Raw genomic sequence first — 22,496 nt, forward strand, 5'->3', positions numbered from 1 at the left:
TGCTCTTAAATTCATTAAGGGCATCACGGCCCGTTTTGGAGTGCCTAACCGTATTATTACGGATAATGGCACCCAATTCACTAGTGAACTCTTCGGCGACTACTGCGAAGACATGGGCATCAAGCTCTGCTTCGCCTCACCTGCCCACCCCAGAAGCAATGGCCAAGTGGAGCGCGCCAATGCAGAAATCCTTAAAGGCCTCAAAACCAAGACCTTCAACATTCTCAAGAAGCACGGCGATTCATGGATCGAGGAGTTGCCAGCGGTGCTCTGGGCGAACCGAACCACACCAAGCCGAGCGACCGGGGAAACGCCTTTCTTCCTCGTCTACGGCGCAGAAGCGGTTCTCCCATCTGAGCTCACCCTGAGGTCTCCTCGGGCCACCATGTACTGCGAGGCTGATCAAGATCAGCTTCGTAGAGATGACCTCGACTACTTGGAAGAACGAAGGCGGCGCGCGGCCCTCCGAGCTGCGCGCTACCAGCAGAGCCTGCGGCGCTACCATCAGCGCCACGTCCGGGCCCGATCACTCTGCGTCGACGACCTCGTCCTACGCCGCGTCCAAACGCGTGCTGGATTGAGCAAGCTCTCACCAATGTGGGAGGGTCCGTATCGAGTGATCGGTGTCCCCCGGCCGGGCTCGGTACGGCTGGCCACGGGCGACGGCACGGAGCTGCCAAACCCGTGGAACATCGAACACCTTCGTCGCTTCTACCCCTGAAAGGGGGGGGGTCGGGTGTCAGGTTTTGGCTCGGGCCAACCCCGCACCCCCCTCGGGTGTGCAGGATTGGCCGGGGGCTACCACACATGCACATATATCCCTTTTTCCTTTATTTCAGCATTTCAATAAAAGCAGTTTCAATTTTCTAAAGGTTGTGTCTGTGCCGTTTTTTCCTTTTGAAGAATCTTGACTTGAAATAATGTCACTCGTGCTCAACCTTGCCCTCGGGGGCTCGGTTCGGTCAGCTAAAATCGCCAAACGGGGCCCAGAACCGAGCCGTGCCCCGGGGCGTGGTGAACTCCGGGGGGGAATCGGCAAAAACCCACAATCGGGTCACCCATAACCCTCGGTCACCACGTTCCCGGCCTGGCCAGTCTCGACATGCGGATCTCCCCAGGCACTAGCCCCGACCCGCGCTTTTCGAGGACTGGGACTTGGGCACGGGCCCTTATTTCAAGCTAAGACGCAAAAAGACCACGGCACAGATCATCCTCATCTCATATATAGCAAAATAAAACTAACACAAAAATTTTTTCATCATTTCTCATTGCAGATTAAGTTAAATTGTACAAAAAAGAGGCATGAAGGCCTTAGAAGAAAGAACAAGAAAAAAGTTAAGATTGGCGGGGGCCTGGGGGCTCATTCAAATGCGCCCGGGTCGCCGGCCTCGTCGCCACCGTCGTCCTCGCCGCTGGCGTCGCCCTCCTCGTCGGAGCTGGGGGCGAACGCGAGCCGAGGGGCCGAGCCCTCGAAGCCGTTGACGATGTGGTCAGCAGCATCCCCGACGCGCGCGCGCGCGTCGTCCTCGGTCCCGGGAGGGAACTCCTCCAGCGCCATCCAGGGAGAGAAATTGGGGTCCCGGGCCTGGTAACTCGCTAGCACGAGTTCAACCGCCCCCCGGGCGAGGTCCCTCGAGGATGACTTGATGGTCTTCTCGAGCTCCTCGGGGAGTCGTTCGAGGACCCAGGCCATCCTGTTGAGGTGCGGAGCGAGGCCTTCCAGATTGGTGGGGGGCACCGTCGTCTGGCCTTTCCAGAGGCCTGCTTGCCGACCGGCGCGCTTCATGCGGGAGACCGCATCCCAAAGCATGTCGGGCCCAATCTCGCCCGCCAAGCGAAGGGCCTCGGCCTCCCCGGTGGAGGAGTCCAGCGCTCGCTGCATTTCCGCGACGGTGTGTTCGGCAGCTGCGAGGCGGGCGGCTAAGTCGCTTTCGCCCGCGGCCGCCCCGCCGATAGGCGCCCTTGCGTCCAGCTCCTTTTCCCGCGCCTCGAGGTCAGCAGCCCGCTGCTCCAGTGCGGCTCTCTCGGCGCGGACGCATTCGAGATTGCGGCGCGCCTGCTCCTCCTGCGCCGCCTCGCGAAGGGACAGGCTGTCCGCCAGCCGTTTGGTCGTGGCCTCAGCCTCCTCGAGAGCTCGCTCCCGCTCAGCGAGTGCGTCCTCGCGGAGGCGGAGCGCGCACTCCTCCTCGGCGCAGGCGGCCTCATGCGCCGCCAGCGTCGCCTCTCGGAGACCAGCGGCGGCCTCGCGGTCCGTCAAGCCCCTCTCCACGGCGCCGGCGTGTTCTTCCAGCGCCATGGCACGGGCCTCAAGGGCCTCCTCGCGCCGCCGAAACGCCGCTTCAGTCTCCGTTACCCGCCGCTCTCGGGCAGCGGCGGAGTCAAGGACCCCTTGGGCGGCGTCGAGCTTTTTCTTCAGCTCCGCCTCCCAGCTTGCGTGCTGAAGGCGGAGAGTGTCTTGCGCCTCGATCATCGCGGTGGTAGAGATGAGGGCGGCCGCCCGCTCCTCCTCCACCTCACGGGCGATCTCCGCCAGCGCCGCTTTCCGGGCTTCAAGCTCCGAGACATGACGGCGGTGAGCCTTACGGCCCACCTCCACCATGGCGTCCACCGAGCGCCGCCCCTCCTCAACACGCGCCCATGCGGCCTCGAGCTCCGCTCGTTCTGCACGCAGGGCCTCCACTTGGGTGTTGAACCCATCCAGCACTGCGGTGTTTGCGGCGGCCAGGGCCTGCAGAAGGGGCTCGGCGCTCAGCGGGGCGACAGAAGATGAGGAGAAGAGCCGCCTTGGAGAAAAGGCGACGCGGCTTGGCCCCCCGGAGGATGCGCTGGGCTCGGGGATGTCCCCCGGGCCCGTTTGGTCCTGGGCGTCGCCCGGTGAGGTAGGCCCAGGCGATGCGCCCGCGGCCTCGTCGCGAGCCGCCTCAGAGGATGTCGCCTGAGGGCCGCCCGAGGGAGTAGGCCCAAGTGACGCGCCAGCAGCAGCTGTCGCCTCAGCCTGGCGAGCCCGGGCGGCCTCCTCCTGGGCAGCTTCTTCGGCTTGGCGAGCCCGGGCGGCCTCCTCCCGAGCAGCTTCCTCCGCTTGGCGAACCCGGGCGGCCTCCCGGGCGGCCTCTTCAGCTTCCCGAAGGCGGGCTGCGGCTTCACGCCGGTCAGACTCTCGCCTCCGCTCCTCTGCGGCCGCTGGATCTTCGGCCTCGGACTGGCCGGATTTGGGGTGGCGGGAGGAATGCGACGGGACATCGCTGAAGCAGAAGAAAAAACCAAAAGACGAACAAAATGAGTAAGAAAAAACTTCTCTTTGGGAGAAAGGTGGTTGCAATGAGAGTGAGACGAACCTGCGAGGGGGTCGGTTGAATGGCCACCTTGGAGGAGAAATCAGGTTCCCCCGGCATGGTTCCGTCTCCCCCGTCTTGCGGAGCCGTTTCTTCTTGCGCTCCCCCTCGGGCTGCGACGTCGGCGCGGCCCCCTCCGGGCGCCGACTGCTGGCACGCGCCGCCCCGCCCCCTCGGGGAGGAGATGGGGGAGGTGTTCCTCCCAGCTTCCTCTTCCCCTGGGCGTCGGCAGGGCGGCTGCTCCCCGAGCCCCCGGCGCGGGGCCCAGGAGCACGACTCCCTCCTGGGGCAGATTGTTCCCCTCGGCGGCGCTCGCCCGCGCCATCGTGGCCCTTAGGGGCTCTCTCCTCTGAGGCCCCGACCCCCATCATAATGGTTAGAATGGAGGCGCGGTCGGGATCGCTGCAGAGGGGGAGGATCTCCTGAGGAATGCGAGACGCCTCCGCGGAGCTAAGATTCAGCACCCTTTGGACCACGATCTTGAAGTCCTCGGGAGCCCAATCCCATCTGGCTCCCTGGTGGGTCCGCATGTAGTCTTCAGGCCCAGTGTACTCCCAGGCGTTCCGGGCGCGCCGTTGGAGCGGCGCAATCCGGCGACGGAGGTAATCGCCGTACACCATGGCCCCGGTGAGCCCCTGGGATCGCAGGCCCGCCAGGCGGTCGAGGACGGCGTCGTAGTCCTCCCCCAGATCTACTGGTGCCCGCCAGCTGGAGACCTGTGCCGGGGGCTGGCTTGGAAGTCGGAGGCGCGCTTCGTTGGTGAGGGGGGTGTAGAACCAGTCGCTCTTCCAGTCGTCCCACTTCTTGCGAAGGACGCAGGGGATGTAGCGGTTCAGCACCGGCCCCCGCGGCTGGAAGTAGCAGCCGCCAACCACCGACGGCGGTGACACCGACTGCACGGTGAAGAACCACCGGAACAGCTGAAGAGAGGGGCGCACCCCGATGAACATCTCGCACAGATGCGCGAAGATGGCCAATGTCATCACCGCATTGGGGGTGAGGTGCGCCATCTGGAGGTCATAGAACTCCAGGACATCCATGAAGAAATGAGAAAATGGCGGGACCAGCCCAGCCATCGCGAAGGGGAGGAAGAAGATGGACCGCCCCGGGTAGTCTGGTGCCGGGCGCCCCTCGCCCAGCATCACTATCTCCCGACCGGTGGCGGACTCCGGCATGAAGCGGCGCGGCAGTCCGGCGTGCCTCTCATTCACGATGCGGGAAGGCGGTAGTACACTGCCGTCGAGCAGAGCAGAGCCCCGTGCCATGGCGGCGGAGGAAGAGATGATTGAGAACGAGCGCGTGTGGCGAAAGTAGGGCGTAGCAGAGAAAGAGTTAGAGCTCAGGTGGCGAAGGCAAGAGGAACAATGGCGAAAGGAAGGAAGCAAATCCTTTTCTCGATGCTTTTATACCCTTGCCATCGCTGGGCCTGACTCCTCGTTTCTCGCGCCCACTACCTCGCTCCCTCGTATCTCGCTATCTCGCTCCCTCGTTTCCCGTGCCCACGCTTCCACTAATCCCATTCGCCCGCTTACGGCGCATTGAGTGGATATGCGGTTGTGGCAATCGAAATGGATTGTATCGTGCGCGCGTTAATTACGCTCGCCGACCGAAGCGGCGTTACCATATCTCCGGGCGAGACGAATCTGCTCACCCAGATTCGCGCGCTGCTCAAGTGGTGTGGCAGTCTTGAATAGACCGCCCATTATGGACAACCAAAGTTACCAATACCAATGTGCATGGATTGAGACCGTTGGGTATTTTGCCCAACTACGGAGACCGGTCCCACCTGTCACAGGGTGGCGTCACACCTGACCGCTTCCCTTGGGAAGGGAAATTGCTCTGGCATAACGCCGGGGGCTACTGTCGGTGATATGGGACCGGGAGTATCATGACTAGAGGCTTGAGGCAGACACAATCGCCCACGTGGCCTGGCACCTTCGGGGACGTCGGGCCCGAGGGTGAGGTGTCCGCCCTCCTCCTGATTTCCCCCGAGGGGGGGTCGGGTTGCGCTTGCCCCGGCCCCGAGGGCCGAGGCACCCCGACCCCCTTAAGGAAGTCTGCGCCACATATATGGGATAAGTGAGCACAGCTGTGCTCACCTAACAGCATTTATTGCAGTCTGGTCAAGCGTGTCACGCTGCATGCAGCGCAGTACGGCGCGTTCCTTTATCCGGTCTGTGACCAGTCACAGACCGGTCAGATCACGGGTTAGGTGGCGACTGGCGGTCTGACGCACGCCTTACCCCATCCCGTCAAGGTGTGAGCTTCTAAGCACTCGTCCCCAGCTGGAGCTAGCGTGTTACATCCCAGAGATGGCACGTTAACCCCGATCGATATATACCAGGCTTCATCCTAACCATTACAGGCAAGGTGTTACACAAGGAAGGGCAAACATGCATGTTGTTAAACTGACGCGTGGTGGACAAGAATGACCGGTCTGGCACTGGTCGCGTCAGCAACGGGCAGCCACGATCCCACGTTGCGCCTGTCTCCGCCGGGAGTGGAGGTAGGTGTGGGCTGTCCCATCGGAGTGTCATTCGGACAGCAACCATACCAATCTCCGTCCATAAAGAGAAGAAAAGTCCAGTTTGGAAAGGGAAGGGTGCATGTGGTATCCCCTTGAAGTATAAAAGGAGGACCTTGCCCATAGAGAGGGGGGTTTTTTTTGATTCTTTTCCAGATTTAGAGCTTAGAACGGGGGAGAAGTTGGCTCACACTTTGTAGCTCATTCATACACAAATCCACAAAAACACAGGAGTAGGGTATTACGCTTCGCAGCGGCCCGAACCTGTATACATCGCCGTGTCTCGTGTGTCTTGCGGGCAGACGATCTTTCCAGATACAGAGGGAGAGCGAGAGCTTGAGATTTCACCCTAAGCCCCCGGCCGAACTGGCAAAGGGGGGCCTGCGCGGTCTCCCGGTGAGGAGCCACGAGCTCCGTCAGTGCTGGTACCTCAATGACAGGCATTGCAGGCACAACATCAGCAGGTAGAGAGAAGAAAGGTTCCTGAGTCGACGGAGCAGGTACAGACACCCGCCTCTCCTCAAGATCAATTTCTCAAACTACCGAGCTCCCCCTAATCATTTCGTCTTCCAAGAAGACGGCGTGTCTCGTTTCTACAAACTTTGTATAACTGTTTGGACAGTAGAAACGATAGCCTTTTGATCTTTCAGGATAGCCAATAAAATGGCAACTGACTGTTTTGGGGTCCAACTTCCCAATATTTGGGTTAAATACTTTGGCCTCTGCAGGACTCCCCCACACACGGAGGTGAGTTAGCGAGGGTACTCTCCCTGTCCATAGCTCATACGGTGTTTTGGGCACCGATTTGCTTGGAACTCTGTTGAGAATATGAATGGTGGTTTTTAACGCCTCCATCCATAAACCGAGTGGTAGTGTGGAGTAGCTCATCATGCTGCGCACCATATCCATAAGCGTACGGTTGCGCCTTTCTGCTACCCCATTCTGTTGAGGTTCGCCCGGTGTTGAATACTGGGCTACTATTCCATTCTCTAGCAAGAACCTTGCAAAAGGTCCAGGGACTTGCCCATAAGGCGTATGTCGACCATAGTACTCCCCCCCACGGTCAGATCTTACTACTTTAATCTTTATATCATGCTGATTTTCAACTTCAGCTTTGAATATCTTAAATTTATCCAGTGCTTCTGATCGCTCTTTAATTGGATAAATATAACCATAGCGGGAGTAATCATCTGTGAATGTTATGAACGAGTCATAGCCATCCACACTTTTCACAGGAAATGGACCACAAATATCTGTATGAATGATCTCTAAAATTCCTGCGCTTCGTTTTGCACCCTTTTTGATGCTCTTTACAAATTTTCCTTTAATGCATTCTATGCATTGTTCTAAGTCTGAGAACTCCAATGGAGGAAGAATTTCATTCTTAACTAGTCTCTCAATTCTCCCCCTCGAAATATGGCCCAAACGACAGTGCCATAATTTCGATGAGACATCGGGAGTTCGCTTTCTTTTCTTGTTTTCTTTTGTCAACGAGGACACAACATTCACATTCTCAGAAAGAGATAACAAATAAAGCTCGTCTCGCAACACAGCAAGACCAATACATGCATTATTATGCCATAGTTCACATTTGCCACTTCCAAAGCGGCAATCATATCCATCAAAATCCAACTTTGATACACTTATTAAGTTCCTTTGCAAAGAAGGAACATAAAAGACATCTCGAAGTAAAAGTATGAAGCCATTCGCGAGCTCTAGAGGAAGATCTCCAACAGCTTCAACTTTTTCTTCAACTCCATTGGCAACTCTAATGGTGCTTTCTCTTCTTTGCGTAGTCCTCGTCGAACGGAATGCCTTTAAACAATTACAAGCATGAATAGTTGCTCCAGAATCAATCCACCATGTGGATCTAGAGTAACCAACATAATGAGATTCATTTACAAATGTAATAATGTTCTCACCTTTCTTTGCCATGATCATTTTCAAAAAGTCAGGACAATCTTTCTTGTAGTGTCCTGTCTTCTTGCAGTGGAGACATTGATCTTTCTCAACAGCGAACTGTTGTTGTTGAGGCAGATGCTGAGACTGTTTACCTTTTGAGGTGGGAGACTTGTGGTTCTTTTTCTTATCTTTAACATAGTTTATTGAACCACCATTTGATTCTTTGATTCTCTCCTCCTCTTGCACACAATTAGCAATGAGCTTCTCAAAGTTCCATTTCTCTGGACTTATGTTGTAGTTGACAATAAAATTGTCAAACTGCTTTGGCAATGAGGCCATAACCAGATGGACCAGAAAGTCATCTGTTATGCCCAAATCCATTGGCTTCAATTTGGAAGCCATGTTGCTCATTCTAAGTATGTGGTCTCTAACACCACCTCCATGGTACCTTTCTGTCACAAGCTGCTTGATCAGCTGTGTAGCATAAGTCTTTGAAGAGCCAGTAAACTGACTCTTTATTCTTTCAAGGTACTCTGAGACAGCGTCACACTCTGGGATCGAGCCCAATATGGTAGGCTCAATTGTATTCTTTACCACAGCCAAACATTTCTTGTTGGCTAAGGACCATTTCTTTTGTTCAATGTCATACGACATGACGAGAGGAGCATTGTCCCTCTGTCTCTTTTGCCAGTCAGCATCTGACTCATTTTCACCTCTGACAAGGTCAGCAGGTTCTATAGGACATGGGGTAGTCAATACCCAGTCCACCTCTCCCAAGATAAAAGCAAGGTCGAGTTTTCTTTTCCATTCTGCGTAGTTATCTCCTTTTAGGGTCGGAATATCTTTAATGCAACCCATCAAGGAGTAGCCACCTGAAATAATCATGTGCGGTGAGAACAAAATTAACATTAAAATATTATGCATTAAGCCTACATCACCGTTGGGCAGAATTAGACATAACACATATAACCATAACTATAATATTGCAATTAACAACGTTGGTCAGAAAATTACAACATCATAGCACATAATTAATGTTCCTAAAATTAAATTCTCCCGTTGGTTCGAAATTTAATTTTAGAAACACTAATTTTCATCAATTTCATCTATTTGCAGCGGAAGACTATATAAAATCATATGAACAGTAGCAAAATCTCTGTAATTCTCTCTCTGTGAAAATTCTCCCGTTGGTTCAAATTTAAACTGAGGTAAAACATGCAAAAATCTATTCAAAATTCTATTGAAATTTGCATGAAAAATTGACAAAATAAAATGGAAAAATTGCTACTGTTCTCTTTTATTCATTTTCGGCCCCGGAGGGACCTTATATGGACTTTTTCCGGCCTTTGCCGGTCGGCCCATGGCCACCTTGCGCGCGGGCGAGCGCCCCCTCCCCTCCCCCAGGCCGCAACCTGGGCCTGGGCCGGGAAAGCCGCCGCCGCGCGCTCCCCACTTGGGCCGATTTCGGTCCGGCCGCCGCCGGCCGTCCGATCTTAGGGTTTGCGATCGGACGGCCGGGCGCCGAAAACGGGGATCAAAACCCCTCGTGCCCCGGCCGGCCGCCGAAACCCTAGCTTCTCCTCTCTTTCTCTCTCTCGGGCGGGCGCGGTCGCGCCGAGCGGCGTCGCCGACGCCGGCGGCCCTCGCGCCGCCGCGCCATGGCCGGCGCTCCTTTCTTTTCTCTTCTCCGCTCCCCCCACCGTCTCTAACCCCCACCGTGTGAGAGAGAGATGGCGACGACGGAGATGGCGGCGCCGCCGCGGGCCCCCTCGCCGGCACGCGCGTGCAGGTGCGCGCGCGGCCGTCGAGTGGCTCCTAGGCGGCGCCTCTTTGCCCCTCCCCCCCTCCGTTGCCGGCGTTGACGACGGCCGGCGACGAGGTAAGAATTAGGGTTAGGGTTTTTGGTTCTTTTGATCCGTGCGGATCTTGTGCTTTTCTTTCTTTGGATTTCTTTCCCCGAAACGATCTAAACACTAGGGTTGCTCTGATACCATTGTTATACTTTGCTCTAGGATCACCTAGGTTAGATCTAGTCGGGTGGTTCTATTTGGGTTTGATGAACGACATTGTAGATGAAAGGGAGAGGGTTTAGATACCGACCGGTTGAGGAGTTCGTGGAGGAAGAGGCGCCAGACATCGTCGTTGTCGTCGCGGCTTGACGTGGATGCGGCGCCGGTGAGGTCGACGGTGATGACGGCTGCGGCAGTGGTGGTCGTAGACGTCCCGGCGATGAGGCGTGGCGCGGCGGTGGCGTTTCCCGTCACTGGCTGCGCCCCCTCTCGATCGGATTAGGGTTTTGTGGGGTGGAGTTGGCGGCGGCGGTGAATCTCGTACGATGTGCCGTGCCGGCCTCCACCCCTCTTTTATATGGCGCAGTGTGACGGGGGCCCACCAGCCATTGGGCTGGGCGCCCCCGATCAGGGCGCGGTCAAGGCCCCCTTGAGCCGTTGGGCTCAAGGGGAGAGAGATCTATCTAACAATTGGGACCCCAGCAGCTGAGGTACATGACCGTCCTCAGCCCCTCCTCGGCCTTCTCCGCTCTCCTCCTCTCCGCCACCGCCGCCGCAGAAGCAGGCAGCTTCTTGCCCTGAGAGACGCCGGCGGCGTTGGCCTTGGCTGCTTTGTGGATGGACCGCAGCGCGTAGTTCCAGCGGCAGAGTCCGCCCTGGTCCTTGAGCGCCTCCACGGCGCCCACGCTCATCGCCACCATCCACGACGCCTTCGCTGCACCCGCCATTGATCGAGCTCTCTTCTTTCTTGCTAAGATCGACCGGATTGTCCTGTGGTTTCTTGCTCCTGATTTGGTTTGCAGTAGAGTTGTTGCAATGCTGAGTAGTTGATGCTGTGCTGGTGAGAAAGAGGGAACTCGGGTTATATAGAGGAGGGTGTGGAGAGGAGAACGACGGGTTGGGCGAAACAAGGAGGCGCCGCGCGTTGGTTTCCCAGGATACCGGGTGCTTTGCTCTGCTTGATTACGCCGGAATTCGCTTTCGTCCAGGCTCGGTGGCCCGCATCCACCTCATCTCGAGGCGTCTCTGTTGGCGGTATGGAAGCTGGTTGTCCGTTGCGAGGGTCCACATGAGCAGTGTAACCGATGAGGACGCGTGTCACTTGAGATGCCACGAAGGGCTAGTGTCTGCATGGGCCTGAGTTTTGTGTTTAGCTCAGCACTGTAAACCATTCTTCCTCCTTCAGCAATAGTTATTCAATCATCTATTCTATTATTATTATATACTAAAAGTCCATGAAACTTTCTATAAACGCTCTCAAGCCGCCACGTGGCGCTCTAATAAAATAGAGAAAATCCTAGAAATTCTAAGAAAAAAGCAAAACATCTATCCCTTAATTTTTACTTAAATTGGTAGGTCCAATATTATACACCGTTAGATAAAATTGATCTTAAAACAAACTAAATACCATGGTCCCACCTATCCTCTTCCCACACATTGGCAGGTGTAGTATATACGTACGTACATACGTACGCCTCCTTCCCCCCCCTTTTTTTTTCCTTTTTTTCTTTTTTTTCTTATTTTTTCCATTTATATATATAATGGATATATTTTTAAATAATTAATCATAATTTTACAAACAAATAATCTACCATCATATAACTTAAACCGGTGTACTTTTTTACTTTGTACTACTATTTTCAAATAATGCACTATTTTAAAATAAATTTTACACAATTATATCATGTATACTAAAAGTCCATGAAACTTTCTATAAACGCTCTCAAGCCGCCACGTGGCGCTCTAATAAAATAGAGAAAATCCTAGAAATTCTAAGAAAAAAGCAAAACATCTATCCCTTAATTTTTACTTAAATTGGTGGGTCCAATATTATACACCGTTAGATAAAATTGATCTTAAAACAAACTAAATACCATGGTCCCACCTATCCTCTTCCCACACATTGGCAGGTGTAGTATATACGTACGTACATACGTACGCCTCCTTCCCCCCCTTTTTTTTCCTTTTTTTCTTTTTTTTCTTATTTTTCCCATTTATATATATAATGGATATATTTTTAAATAATTAATCATAATTTTACAAACAAATAATCTACCATCATATAACTTAAACCGGTGTACTTTTTTACTTTGTACTACTATTTTCAAATAATGCACTATTTTAAAATAAATTTTACACAATTATATCATGTACCTATCAAATAAACAATATCTATATTAACTAATTTATACGTGCACTAAAACTGATGGCCCCATTATATAAATCATCGGATCTACTTTTTATTACATTGGTCTATTATTCTCACGTAATGCACTGTTTCAAAGTAAGGTCTACACCATTATATTATGTACCCATTAAAATAACAATTTAAAATCTATATTAACTCATTTACACTTACACTAGAACTGGTGGACATATTATTATAATCATCGGATCTATTGTTTGCTAATAAATAAAGCGTCCGAAATTCTCTTTTTGCTCGCTGCACAATATACGTCTGCACCTTTGCCTTTCGCACATGTAACAAAGCGCAGTGTCTGAGACATCTAAGGTGATCACAACCGATGTAGCGCTACCGTTTTGCCACATATCAAATCATATATGGAGATGATTAATTTTATTAATAACATGAAAAGAAAATTAAAGGTGTGATGCAGCGATTAATTATTTTCCCGATTCCATATTTTGGATTTTTGTTTGCACGCTTTTTAAGTTTCTAAATGGTGTCTTATTTAAACAACATTTTAACGTTTTAGAAGTCAATTCATTCGTTTATACCCTCAAATAGCTATCACATAAATTATATAATTCATCAATTTCAGCTATCCTAAACCTTACTACATATTTTTTTTTCATGCAAGTCATGGTGATTAGTAAATTGGTGATCAATGGATTATCGAAGTCGTAAGATGAATATATAAGAGTTACTCTGAACAATTGTAAATAGGTGTCAAAATTAATTGCTATTAGTTAGACATCTAATGGCTTGCTAGCCACAAAATTAATTTCTCTCTACATTTATATAAACAAGGACGAAGTTGGAACAAATATTACCATATATCCCATACATATATATTGCGCAGTTAATATTCTAATTAGTCATTTAAAATTTCTTAAAATGCTCTCAAGCTGCCGCGTGGTGCTCTAATAAATTAGGGCAAATATTAGAAATTCTAAGAAAAAAAATAAAATTATCTATTACTTAATTTTCACTTAAATCGGTAGGTCCAATATTATAAACCGTTAGATTAAATTGATCTTAGAACAAACTAAATATTATGGGGTCCCACCTCAGCATAGGTGCGCACCTACGTGCGCGGGTTCGTACGCATCCCCTCCCTTTTTTTCATTTTTCTCTTTCTTCTTTTTTCCCATGCATATGCTTCCCTCCCTTTATTACTATATCACACGCCTTCATGAGATGATTTAATCAAAAGAGTTTTGAATATCTTGCACTCGCATTTTTCATTTGCGGCCATACTACACGGTATGTATATAGATAGACTGTATGATAATTAACTACCAATAGTTTCTTATTTACTCGAGAAAAAAACATGATTTAAAAGTTGTAAGTACTAAACCCATCTCCTACTCAAAAGTTCGTGAATGGTTTTCTAAGATACCTTAAGAAAAATAGAACCCTTAAATTATTATAAAATAAAATTATCCAAACTTTAGTTTGCCCTAAATCTATGAGACAAAATTTTTGAACAAACAATAATCTTACCTTTTAATAATATAAGTGCCCGCGCATACGCGCGGGCCACCTTCCTAGTTTCTTTAATTTTTTTTTCTCCCTCATTGTCATACACAGGTAAAACTTCTTCAGTTTAAGGAAACAAACGATGCTTTCTGCTCCGCACTGTCTCGCTTTCAAAGTTTCAGCAAAATCTGCCAAATCTACTACAGTACCTTTTTGTGATTCCCCTGCATCCTAGAGTCTGTACTTGCACTAATGGGAAAGAAATTTGTGCTTTTATTCGTGGTGAACGAGTAAACTAAGGCTGTGTTGGCTCAGGCGTGTTCCTAACCAGAACGGTGCACACAGAAAATAGAACGATCCATTAGCGTATGAATAATTAAGTATTAGCTAATTCCCTTTTCAAAAATGGATCAATATGATTTTTTTAAACAACTTTCGTATAGAAACTTTTTACAAAAAATACACCGTTTAGCGATTTGAAAATCATGCGCACAAAAAACGAGGGAGATGAGTTGGAAAACCTATGGTAAAGAACATAGCCTAAGACCATTCACAGGGCATTTTGCCGGACTTCGTATGCCATATAGACCCAAAAACACCAAAACACAATGTTAGCCACAGGTTTTCACGGTGCTATATAGTCTCAAGTAGGGTCTATATAAATAAAAAAAGTTTCTCAGTTTACTTTTCCCCATACTCTCCCCATCAACTGACGCTTTCTTTCCCCCTCTCTCTCCTCAACACGAAGCCAGCGGAGCTCGGGGTCGAGGAGACAACCGTAGTCGGCGCAGATCGGAGGACGACGATGGGCTCCGCAGCGGCGGGCCAAGCGGCGACGGCGACGGCCGTGGGCGGGGAGCCACCGCAGCCGCGCGCCCGCGCCCCACCTCTTCATCCGCCGCGGGCGGGAAGCCGCTGCCGCCGCCATGCCCCCCTTTCCGCCGGCGCCCCTATGGGCTTTCACAACCGGCGTGGAACGGGATGTCATCGAACTCGTTGGTGTGGATCTGGTGGTGGACGACCTCAAGCTCCTCTCCGGCAGCTTCTCACCCCACCGTCGTCGCGGCTCTTCCTCCCCCTAGTTGGCGCCGCTCTCTCCTTCACTGATAGCACGACGTCAGTGGGAGCTTGGACGCGGCGCGGATGCGGTTTCTCCGGCGAGCTTCTCTGCCCCCCTCTCTCCGGCTTTCTCGCCACGGAGCGATGCATGTGATTCGTTTTTCTCTGACAAAAGTTGTTACGCTCTAACGTGGCTCTCGGAACTAAAGAAGAATGCGCGAACCAGGTGTAGTCACGGGCCCCACCTCCATTTCTCCTCCACACATGCATTTTGCTAACGTGGATAAAGATTACCACACGCCAACTCACCGCACTGTGAAATGTCCTAATGAGCATTTCTTCTCACGCACCAACTCGCATCACACGAGCACACCATTTTATGCGGGTGACGAGACCGGAGTTGTGGGAGGCTAGTACTAGCTTGGACCGAAACCCGAGGCTCGGAGCACATGGTTTCCATGTTTACGGATGCACTGTAATCTAGGCATACAATCCAGACCCCTTTCCGCCCGAATCTGATCCAATATCTCCTGAATAGGTCTCGTTTAGACCGAGTTTAGTTCTAAACTTTTTTTTAAAACTTTTAACTTTTCCATCACATCAAAACTTTTCTACACACACAAACTTTTAATTTTTCCATTACATCGTTCCAATTTCAACCAAACTTTTAATTTTAGCGTGAACTAAACACACTAGTACACAAACTGTGAAAGAAACTGCAACTTTACTCCCTCCATTTTAAAACATAAGTGAAACTATAAGAGAATTTATTTGGATTTCAGATTTACTAATACTATGATATATCCAATTCTACCAAAAACTCATATTTTGATAAGGGGAGTAAACCGAAATCTCTTTTATTTTGATGAGGGGAAATACATCGTTTTAAATTGGTCAAGAAACAGGGCATCAGGATTGGATGATTCATTGATGTGTTGTAAAGAAGGAAATAAGAAAGAGTCAGTTTTTGCGCTCTTTTCGGTCTCGGTGGTTCTAGAGTCCATCCTTTCGGATGACCGGCTGTGGTCGTTAGTGGACGTTGCTTCCTTTGGGGACTTGTTAGGAGTACAGCGTGGTTCTGCCTCCCTTCCGCTGTTTGGAGTAGTGTAACCCGTCGTACGAGTTTTTCTTTTTCTTCCTTGTTTTTTTTGTCTCTGTTTTCTTCTTTCCTTGGTATAGACCGGTTTGGCTGATTGCGTAACAAGAACTCTATCTATCTATTATCTATCTTCTATCTATCTATTATCTATCTTCTATCTTCTATTATATACTAAAAGTCCATTAAACTTCCTAAAAACGCTCGCATGCCGCCACATGGCGCTCTAAAAACGCTATCAAGCTGCCACATGGCGCTCTAATAAAATAGAGAAAATCTTAGAAATTCTGAGAAAAGAAAAAAACTAGCCCTCGATTTTCATTTAAGTTGGTGGACCCATTAGTTTACACCGTTAGATTAGATCCATTATTTAATAGTAATCTATCTCTCCTAATTTACCATGTAATACTTACCTAAATATAATGGCCGGAATAAGCCAAGAAGGCATATACGTACGTACGAGTTAAATAGAAAAAGCATACTGCATGTATACGTACTAGGTACTACTGGAACTTCCTCTGTATTTTTTAAAAAACATTGCCAACGTTAAATATTTAGTGAAACTACCGAAAGAAAACAACGATTTTAAACTAGATTTTTCTATTATACTTCCTCTGGATTTTTTTTATTTTCTTTATGATGATCAACGTCAAATATTTAATGAAGGTGGTAGCATAAGAAAAATATATTACTTCATAAAACATACACACCCCAAAATAGATCTATAATATAATATAAAATATCAAATAAACATATCATTTCACACCACAATTGTTGAGTATAGATAGATTTTATTTGCATCAGTGGGTCTACATTGATAGTTCAAGATGAAACAATGAGTAATTAAAATATTACTTGGGACATATTGTCAGAAACTCAAATAAAAAATGTATTGTTTAAAAATATGTTGCATTTTTTCTCGCAAAACATAGTTAGCCGTTAATGACTCAATTAATATACGCTTTTGATTTGTACATATTTAGTAATAAATTTAAGGTTGAGTTCTAAAGTGTTTATCAGATTGGCTCTCCCTCATTTATCTTGAGCATGTTCTTCGAACTATTAAACTGTGTGTGTGTTTTGCAAATATTTTCTATAATTTTTTTAAAACTATCTATTTTAATGTTTGTAATATTTAATACTTAATTAATATTGCGTTGATGACCTACATTGTTTTCCGTGCCCGGCATAAGCTCAACCAATGAGATAGAATGTAGTTTAAGTAGGAGATAAATTAGATTATTTACTATATAATTTAAAATTAAATAATCAAGTTAACTACATTATTAAAAAATTTCATTACTTTGGATCATATATATTTAAGAAAAAAGCAAATAAGTTTTGTTGTCTCCTTGCTATTTCTTAGCTATTAACTAAAATAAAAACAATAGACAATGTTGGATTTTTTTTTGAAACACCGCCCGCGCACACCCTACCCTTTTGAGTACCTCCAAAAGACTAAGCCAGCACATTTTGAGACTGACGATGTCACCACGGGCGTCTCGCTGTCGACGGGTATGTCACCTACCACTGAAAGAATAATTAGTCGTAACTGCGAACACCCATGTCAAGTCTAGGACTTGAACATGGGCATGTTTCACCAAAAGAAACCTAACCAATTAATTGAGCCACGCTCACTTCGCAATAACGTTGGATATTAAAATAACCATAATTTTTCAGCTACATTACTGGAATACTTATATGCCTTTTAGACCGGTGAACTATTAGTTATAACCGTTAGATCTATCTTATATAAAAGTTAAGCATGTATCCATGGTACATGATATTTCCAAAATATTATTGTGCAATTATATTTCGTTATTATCGTATCCATATTAGGTTGCATGGAGCCTCTCACCCACCCTACTTGAAATGTTCATAGATGGATCACCTCTCAAATTACATCAATCGTATTAGCTTATATAAACCCATACATTTAATGGAGCTTCATGTCCCACCCAATTCATCTCTTAATGAACTATTATAATAGATATCCATTTACTTTCGCTGACATGTATTCTAAAAAAAAGTCTACTTTATTTTTAAATGATAAAGAAGATTATAAATAATTGCTTATAGATATTATTTAAATATGATATTACTAATAGGTTAGAAACTTATTAAGCAATTAATACTGATGAAAACAATTTAATATCTCACGGCAGATGTTCTCCGTTTAATATTTCGCTCTTATATTTATCTCAAACATAGCGTACGATGCATGCCCGCGCAAATGCGCGGGCTACCTTCCTAGTTATTCTAATATATTGATGTGCAATCTTCATTCGCGAAAAAAGAAGGAAACAAGAAAGAATTATCCACATAGGATTGAAATTAAATTGATGGCACCACTGCCAAGTTGATCATGATCCCATCGGCAATTCAAACGTACTAGAAGAAATTGTAGCTATCCAGTAGAAGTAGAAGTATGAGTACTACGCCATGTCCAGGAGTACTAGTGCTTTGTAGCACTATGCCATGTCCAATTATGTTTATTTGTTATAATCAAGGGGCAGGGTTCGTACGGTCGTCTCGTTTTTGTCATGATAAGTAGTTCTTCCCCTTCAAAAACCAAATCACGTACTGCATGCTACAGGAAATGCTTGCCAAGATCTCAAAAGCATTTTGAACCCATGAGGCATCGAGACACCAGTATACTCAAGTAACAGAAGTTTTCATCATCATCATCTTCGTGGTATATACAATCAGGAGGAATTCAACAAGCAACCGGCAAGTCTCAGCCATGCTTGCCCCTTCCAAACCCGACTCTATCCTACTACTATTAGCTAGCTATAGTAGACAGAGCTATACTAATTGGTGCTCCAGCAGCTGATGTACATGACCGTCCTCAACCCCTCCTCGGCCTTCTCCGCTCTCCTCCTCTCCGCTACCGCCGCCGCGGAGGCAGGCAGCTTCTTGCCCTGCGAGACGCCGGCGGCGTTGGCCTTGGCCGCCTTGTGGATGGACCGCAGCGCGTAGTTCCAGCGGCAGAGTCCGCCCTGGTCCTTGAGCGCCTCCACTGCGCCCACGCTCATCGCCACCATCCAAGACGCCTTCGCTGCACCCGCCATTGGATCGATCTCTTCTTTCTTGCTGAGAATTGGACCGGATTGTTTGTGATTTCTTCTTTTGGTTTGCAGTGAACTATTGTATGCTGTGTTGAGGATGAGGAGGAAGGAGAGGGGCGGGTTATATAGAGGAGGAGGGCAGGAGGCTGTGGAGAGGAGAAGGACGGGGTTGGGGCGAAACAGGAGGCGCCGCGCGTTGGTTTCCCAGTATACCGGGTGCTCTGCTCTGCTTGATTAGGCCGGAATTCGCATTCGTCCAGGTTCGGTGGCCCGAGTTGTCTCTGTTCGCGGTATGGGAGATGGTTGTCCGTTGCGAGGAGCCCACATGGGCAGGAGTAACCGATAAGGACGCGTGTCGCTGCAGATGCCACGCAGGGCCAGTACCTGTATGGGCCTGAATTTTGGGGTTTATGAAAGCTTAGCACGATCAGACTGTGAGCTATTTTTCCTCTCTCAGCAACAGGTAAAACTTCTTCAGAGTAAGGAAGCAAAGCAATTCTTTCTGTACTGTACTCCTACCTATCTCGCTCTCAAAGTTTCAGCAAAATCTGCCAAATCTACTACTCCCTCCGTTTCGAAATGTTTGACACCGTTGACTTTTTAGCACATGTTTGACCGTTCGTCTTATTCAAAAATTTTTGTGAAATATGTAAAATTATATGCCTACATAAAAATATATTTAACAATGAATCAAATGATAGAAAAAGAATTAATAATTACTTAAATTTTTTGAATAAGACGAACGGTCAAACATGTGCTAAAAAGTCAACGGCGTCAAACATTTCGAAACGGAGGGAGTATAATATGATTCTGGATCCTGTACTTGCATTCTTTGGTGAGCGAGTAAACAAGTGAGCATTTCTTTTCACGCACCAACTCGCATCGCCCGACGACGTTTTCTTCGGGTGATGGTGAGAGCGGAGTTGTGGGAGGCTGCTGGACAGGGGAAACCAGAGGCTGGAGCACATGGTTTTCCAAGATGTCAGGGGCTTAATAATTGCATAATACTTCTCGTTCCAGCTTAATTTATTGATGCATTGCATTCTGGGTATGCAATAGACAGAAGACACCTGTGCTTTTCCGCACCAGTCTGATGACTCTGATCCAATTCCTCCGACTCAATATCGTTTAGCACAAACTGGGAAAGAAACTGTATTGTGATTTTGCTACATCAGTTTAATTTGGTAAAAAAAAGAATGGCAGAAATTAGGATTGGTTGAGTGGTATAACGAAGGAAACAAGAAGGAATTATTCAGATAGGAGTATTCATAGGACTGGATAAATTGATGGCGCCACTGCCTGATTTTCGTGCGTGGTAATGTATTGACAACCTGATGACTGATCTCTGATCATGATCTCATCAGCAATTCAACTTTCAACGTGGATGTTTATTGTTGTAATCAAAGTGCAGGGTTCATACTGTCGTATCATTTTTGTCAAGATAAATACTAGTGGTTCTTCCCCGTCAAAATCCAAATCATGTACAACCATGAAAAATGCCTGTCAAAATCTCTCAAGGCAAAAGCATTGATAACCCATGAGACATCGAGACATCAAGTATACTCAAGTAACAGAAGTTTTCATCATCATCATCGTGGTATATACAACCCGGAGGAAATTAACAAGCAACCGGCAAGTCTCAGCCATGGTTGCCACTTCCAAGTTCCAACCTGACTCCTATAGCAAAGCTAGTAGTAGAAGAGTAGAAGGCACAGCTATACTAATTGGTACTCCAGCAGCTGATGTACATGACCGTCCTCAACCCTTCCTCGGCCTTCTCCGCTCTCCTCCTCTCCGCCACCGCCGCCGCGGAGGCAGGCAGCTTCTTGCCCCGCGAGACGCCGGCGCGCGCGTTGGCCTTGGCGGCGCGGTGGATGGACCGCAGCGCGTAGTTCCAGCGGCAGAGCCCCGCCTGGTCCTTGAGCGCCTCCACCGCGCCCACGCTCATCGCCACCATCCACGACGCCTTCGCTGCACCCGCCATCGATCGACGATCTCTTCTTGAGCTTCCCGCTGTTATACTGATCGCTGAATTCAGGGGACTAGTAGCGAGCAGTGAAGTACTACTGATAGGTGATTGGTGATTGGTGCTATGTTTGATGAGAATCTGGTGGGGAGTGGAGGTGGGATTTATACTTGAAGGGAGGGGGAGGGGGTCATCAGGTGGTGCGGGCTGAATCAGGTGGCCGCGCGCGTTGGTTTTCCCAGATACCGGGTGCGTCCCGGCTCAGTGGTGGCCCGCCTCGTCTCGTCTAGTCTCGTCTGCTGCATCATCGGCACATCGCGGCGGGGAAGCGGTTTGTCCGTCGCGTCTCGCGTGGGGCGGGGTGCGGGCGGAAATAAGATAGGAACAACGTTACGTGACGAGGACTCGTGCCCCACACAACTGTTGCAACTTGCAACATGGAGTATGCAACTGGGCTAATGGGCCTGGAATTTGGGCCGACGAAGCTGAACGCAGGTAGAGGGCCGAGTCTCACGAAGATAGAATTTTTTTCATTTTTAATTTTTTTTCTTTTAATATTTACAGAAATAATCTATTGGCGCAAAAAATTACAAAAATAGACCCTGCCGTCCTAATGGAGGGCGGCAAGCTGACGTAGCAGACGGCGGCTCGACGGCGCCGTCTGCAAAAAATTGCATTTAGCCCCTAAAGTTTGGCTGGTACTTTTTGCATCTGGACCCCTTGCCGCCCTACTATAGGGCGGTAAGGGGCCCAGATGCAAAAAGTACTAGGCCCGGGCTGGCTTTTTTGCATGGGGCCCCTTGCCGCCCTAATAGAGAACGGCAAGGGTTTTCGTGAAAAAAACCCTCCCTCCCCCGTCTGTCGTCACCGCCCGTCCCTCCCTCGTTTGCCACGTCAGCTTGCCGCTCTAGTGGAGGGCGGCAGGGTCTATTTTTGTAATTTTTTACGCTGATGGATTATTTCTGTAAATATTAAAAGAAAAAAATTTAAAAATAAAAAAAATTCCACGAAGATATACAAGTGCCCTATTGTGTCAAGCTTTTCGATGCACATGTCACACTCCAGTAATCACGCGGTCGACACGAGGGAATATCCGTGTGATTTTGGCTGCGCTCCCGGCTGTCGGCCTGTACGGCTGTGTGATCTCCGATCCGGGTGCTGGAAATGCAGCGTTCTGCTTGAGTCATTTTCTGTGTGCTATAGGCAATTGCCAATTGACATGAGCTTACTTGGTTCACTTGATTTCTTCGTGCCTTGCACGCCGCCACTGCGAAGGTAATGGATTTTTCAGAGACTCGGAGTATTGCGTTGATTGGTGGCTTAAAAGTTTTAACTATCGTTTGGTTCGGGTCAGGTGCGTTAATTTGTTTAGCTGGCTATTGGTAAAGTCGGATCTGTGACAGAAGCACATGAGTTGCGACCAGACTGCAGCTCCTCAGATGCTAAACAAGTGACTGCATAATAAAAATCGTTGGGCTGGATGAGTTTGTCAGCTGAGGAGCACATTTTCCTTTCCCTCCTAAAGCTAGCTGTTCGAAGTCAAAGATCAAATGCTAGCAGATTGAGTTGGTATGGTATATGCCTTGGTCCAACACAGTATGCATGCTCATATGAACTTCACCTCTTTGAGGCAACTGTTTTTCCAAAAAAATGAATTTTTTATTTGCATGTAAACTTCGTCGATGTTAGAGAAGCTAGCAAACACGCTTTCTCTTGTCCATGCAGCATATACAATCCACTCTCCCTTTTCTTAAAAAAAAAAACTTAGTGCAGTATGCTCAATTAGACAATTGAGGGTGGTTTTTGTCCCTCGAAGAATGGGCATACACAATACACTCATTTTGTACATACCAATTAAAAAAATCATATTTTTTAG

The 22,496-nt window shown here is 48.3% G+C and overlaps 3 protein-coding genes across 3 annotated transcripts; all 3 read right to left on the reverse strand.

Annotated features, from left to right (window-relative positions):
• Positions 1–9,891: 9,891 nt before the first annotated feature.
• Positions 9,892–10,604, reverse strand: LOC107280826 (uncharacterized). The gene has a single exon (XM_026024839.2). The coding sequence runs from the start codon at positions 10,493–10,495 to the stop codon at positions 10,232–10,234; it is 264 nt and encodes an 87-aa protein (XP_025880624.2). The 5' UTR covers positions 10,496–10,604; the 3' UTR covers positions 9,892–10,231.
• Positions 10,605–18,241: 7,637 nt separating this feature from the next.
• On the reverse strand, positions 18,242–18,747 carry LOC112938695 (uncharacterized). The gene has a single exon (XM_066309391.1). It carries the CDS (start codon positions 18,655–18,657, stop codon positions 18,397–18,399), a length of 261 nt encoding a protein of 86 aa, XP_066165488.1. The 5' UTR covers positions 18,658–18,747; the 3' UTR covers positions 18,242–18,396.
• Positions 18,748–20,214: 1,467 nt separating this feature from the next.
• On the reverse strand, positions 20,215–20,755 carry LOC4337133 (uncharacterized). Its single transcript, XM_015781760.3, has one exon. It carries the CDS (start codon positions 20,636–20,638, stop codon positions 20,375–20,377), a length of 264 nt encoding a protein of 87 aa, XP_015637246.1. The 5' UTR covers positions 20,639–20,755; the 3' UTR covers positions 20,215–20,374.
• Positions 20,756–22,496: the final 1,741 nt, after the last annotated feature.

This window comes from Oryza sativa, chromosome 4, assembly GCF_034140825.1.
Source record: "Oryza sativa Japonica Group chromosome 4, ASM3414082v1".
Taxonomy (NCBI): domain Eukaryota; kingdom Viridiplantae; phylum Streptophyta; class Magnoliopsida; order Poales; family Poaceae; genus Oryza; species Oryza sativa.

Bases quoted from the DNA above. Each gene is read 5' to 3' on its own strand.
- LOC107280826 (XM_026024839.2), bottom strand. From the start codon at position 10,495: ATGGCGGGTGCAGCGAAGGCGTCGTGGATGGTGGCGATGAGCGTGGGC.
- LOC112938695 (XM_066309391.1), bottom strand. From the start codon at position 18,657: ATGGCGGGTGCAGCGAAGGCGTCTTGGATGGTGGCGATGAGCGTGGGC.
- LOC4337133 (XM_015781760.3), bottom strand. From the start codon at position 20,638: ATGGCGGGTGCAGCGAAGGCGTCGTGGATGGTGGCGATGAGCGTGGGC.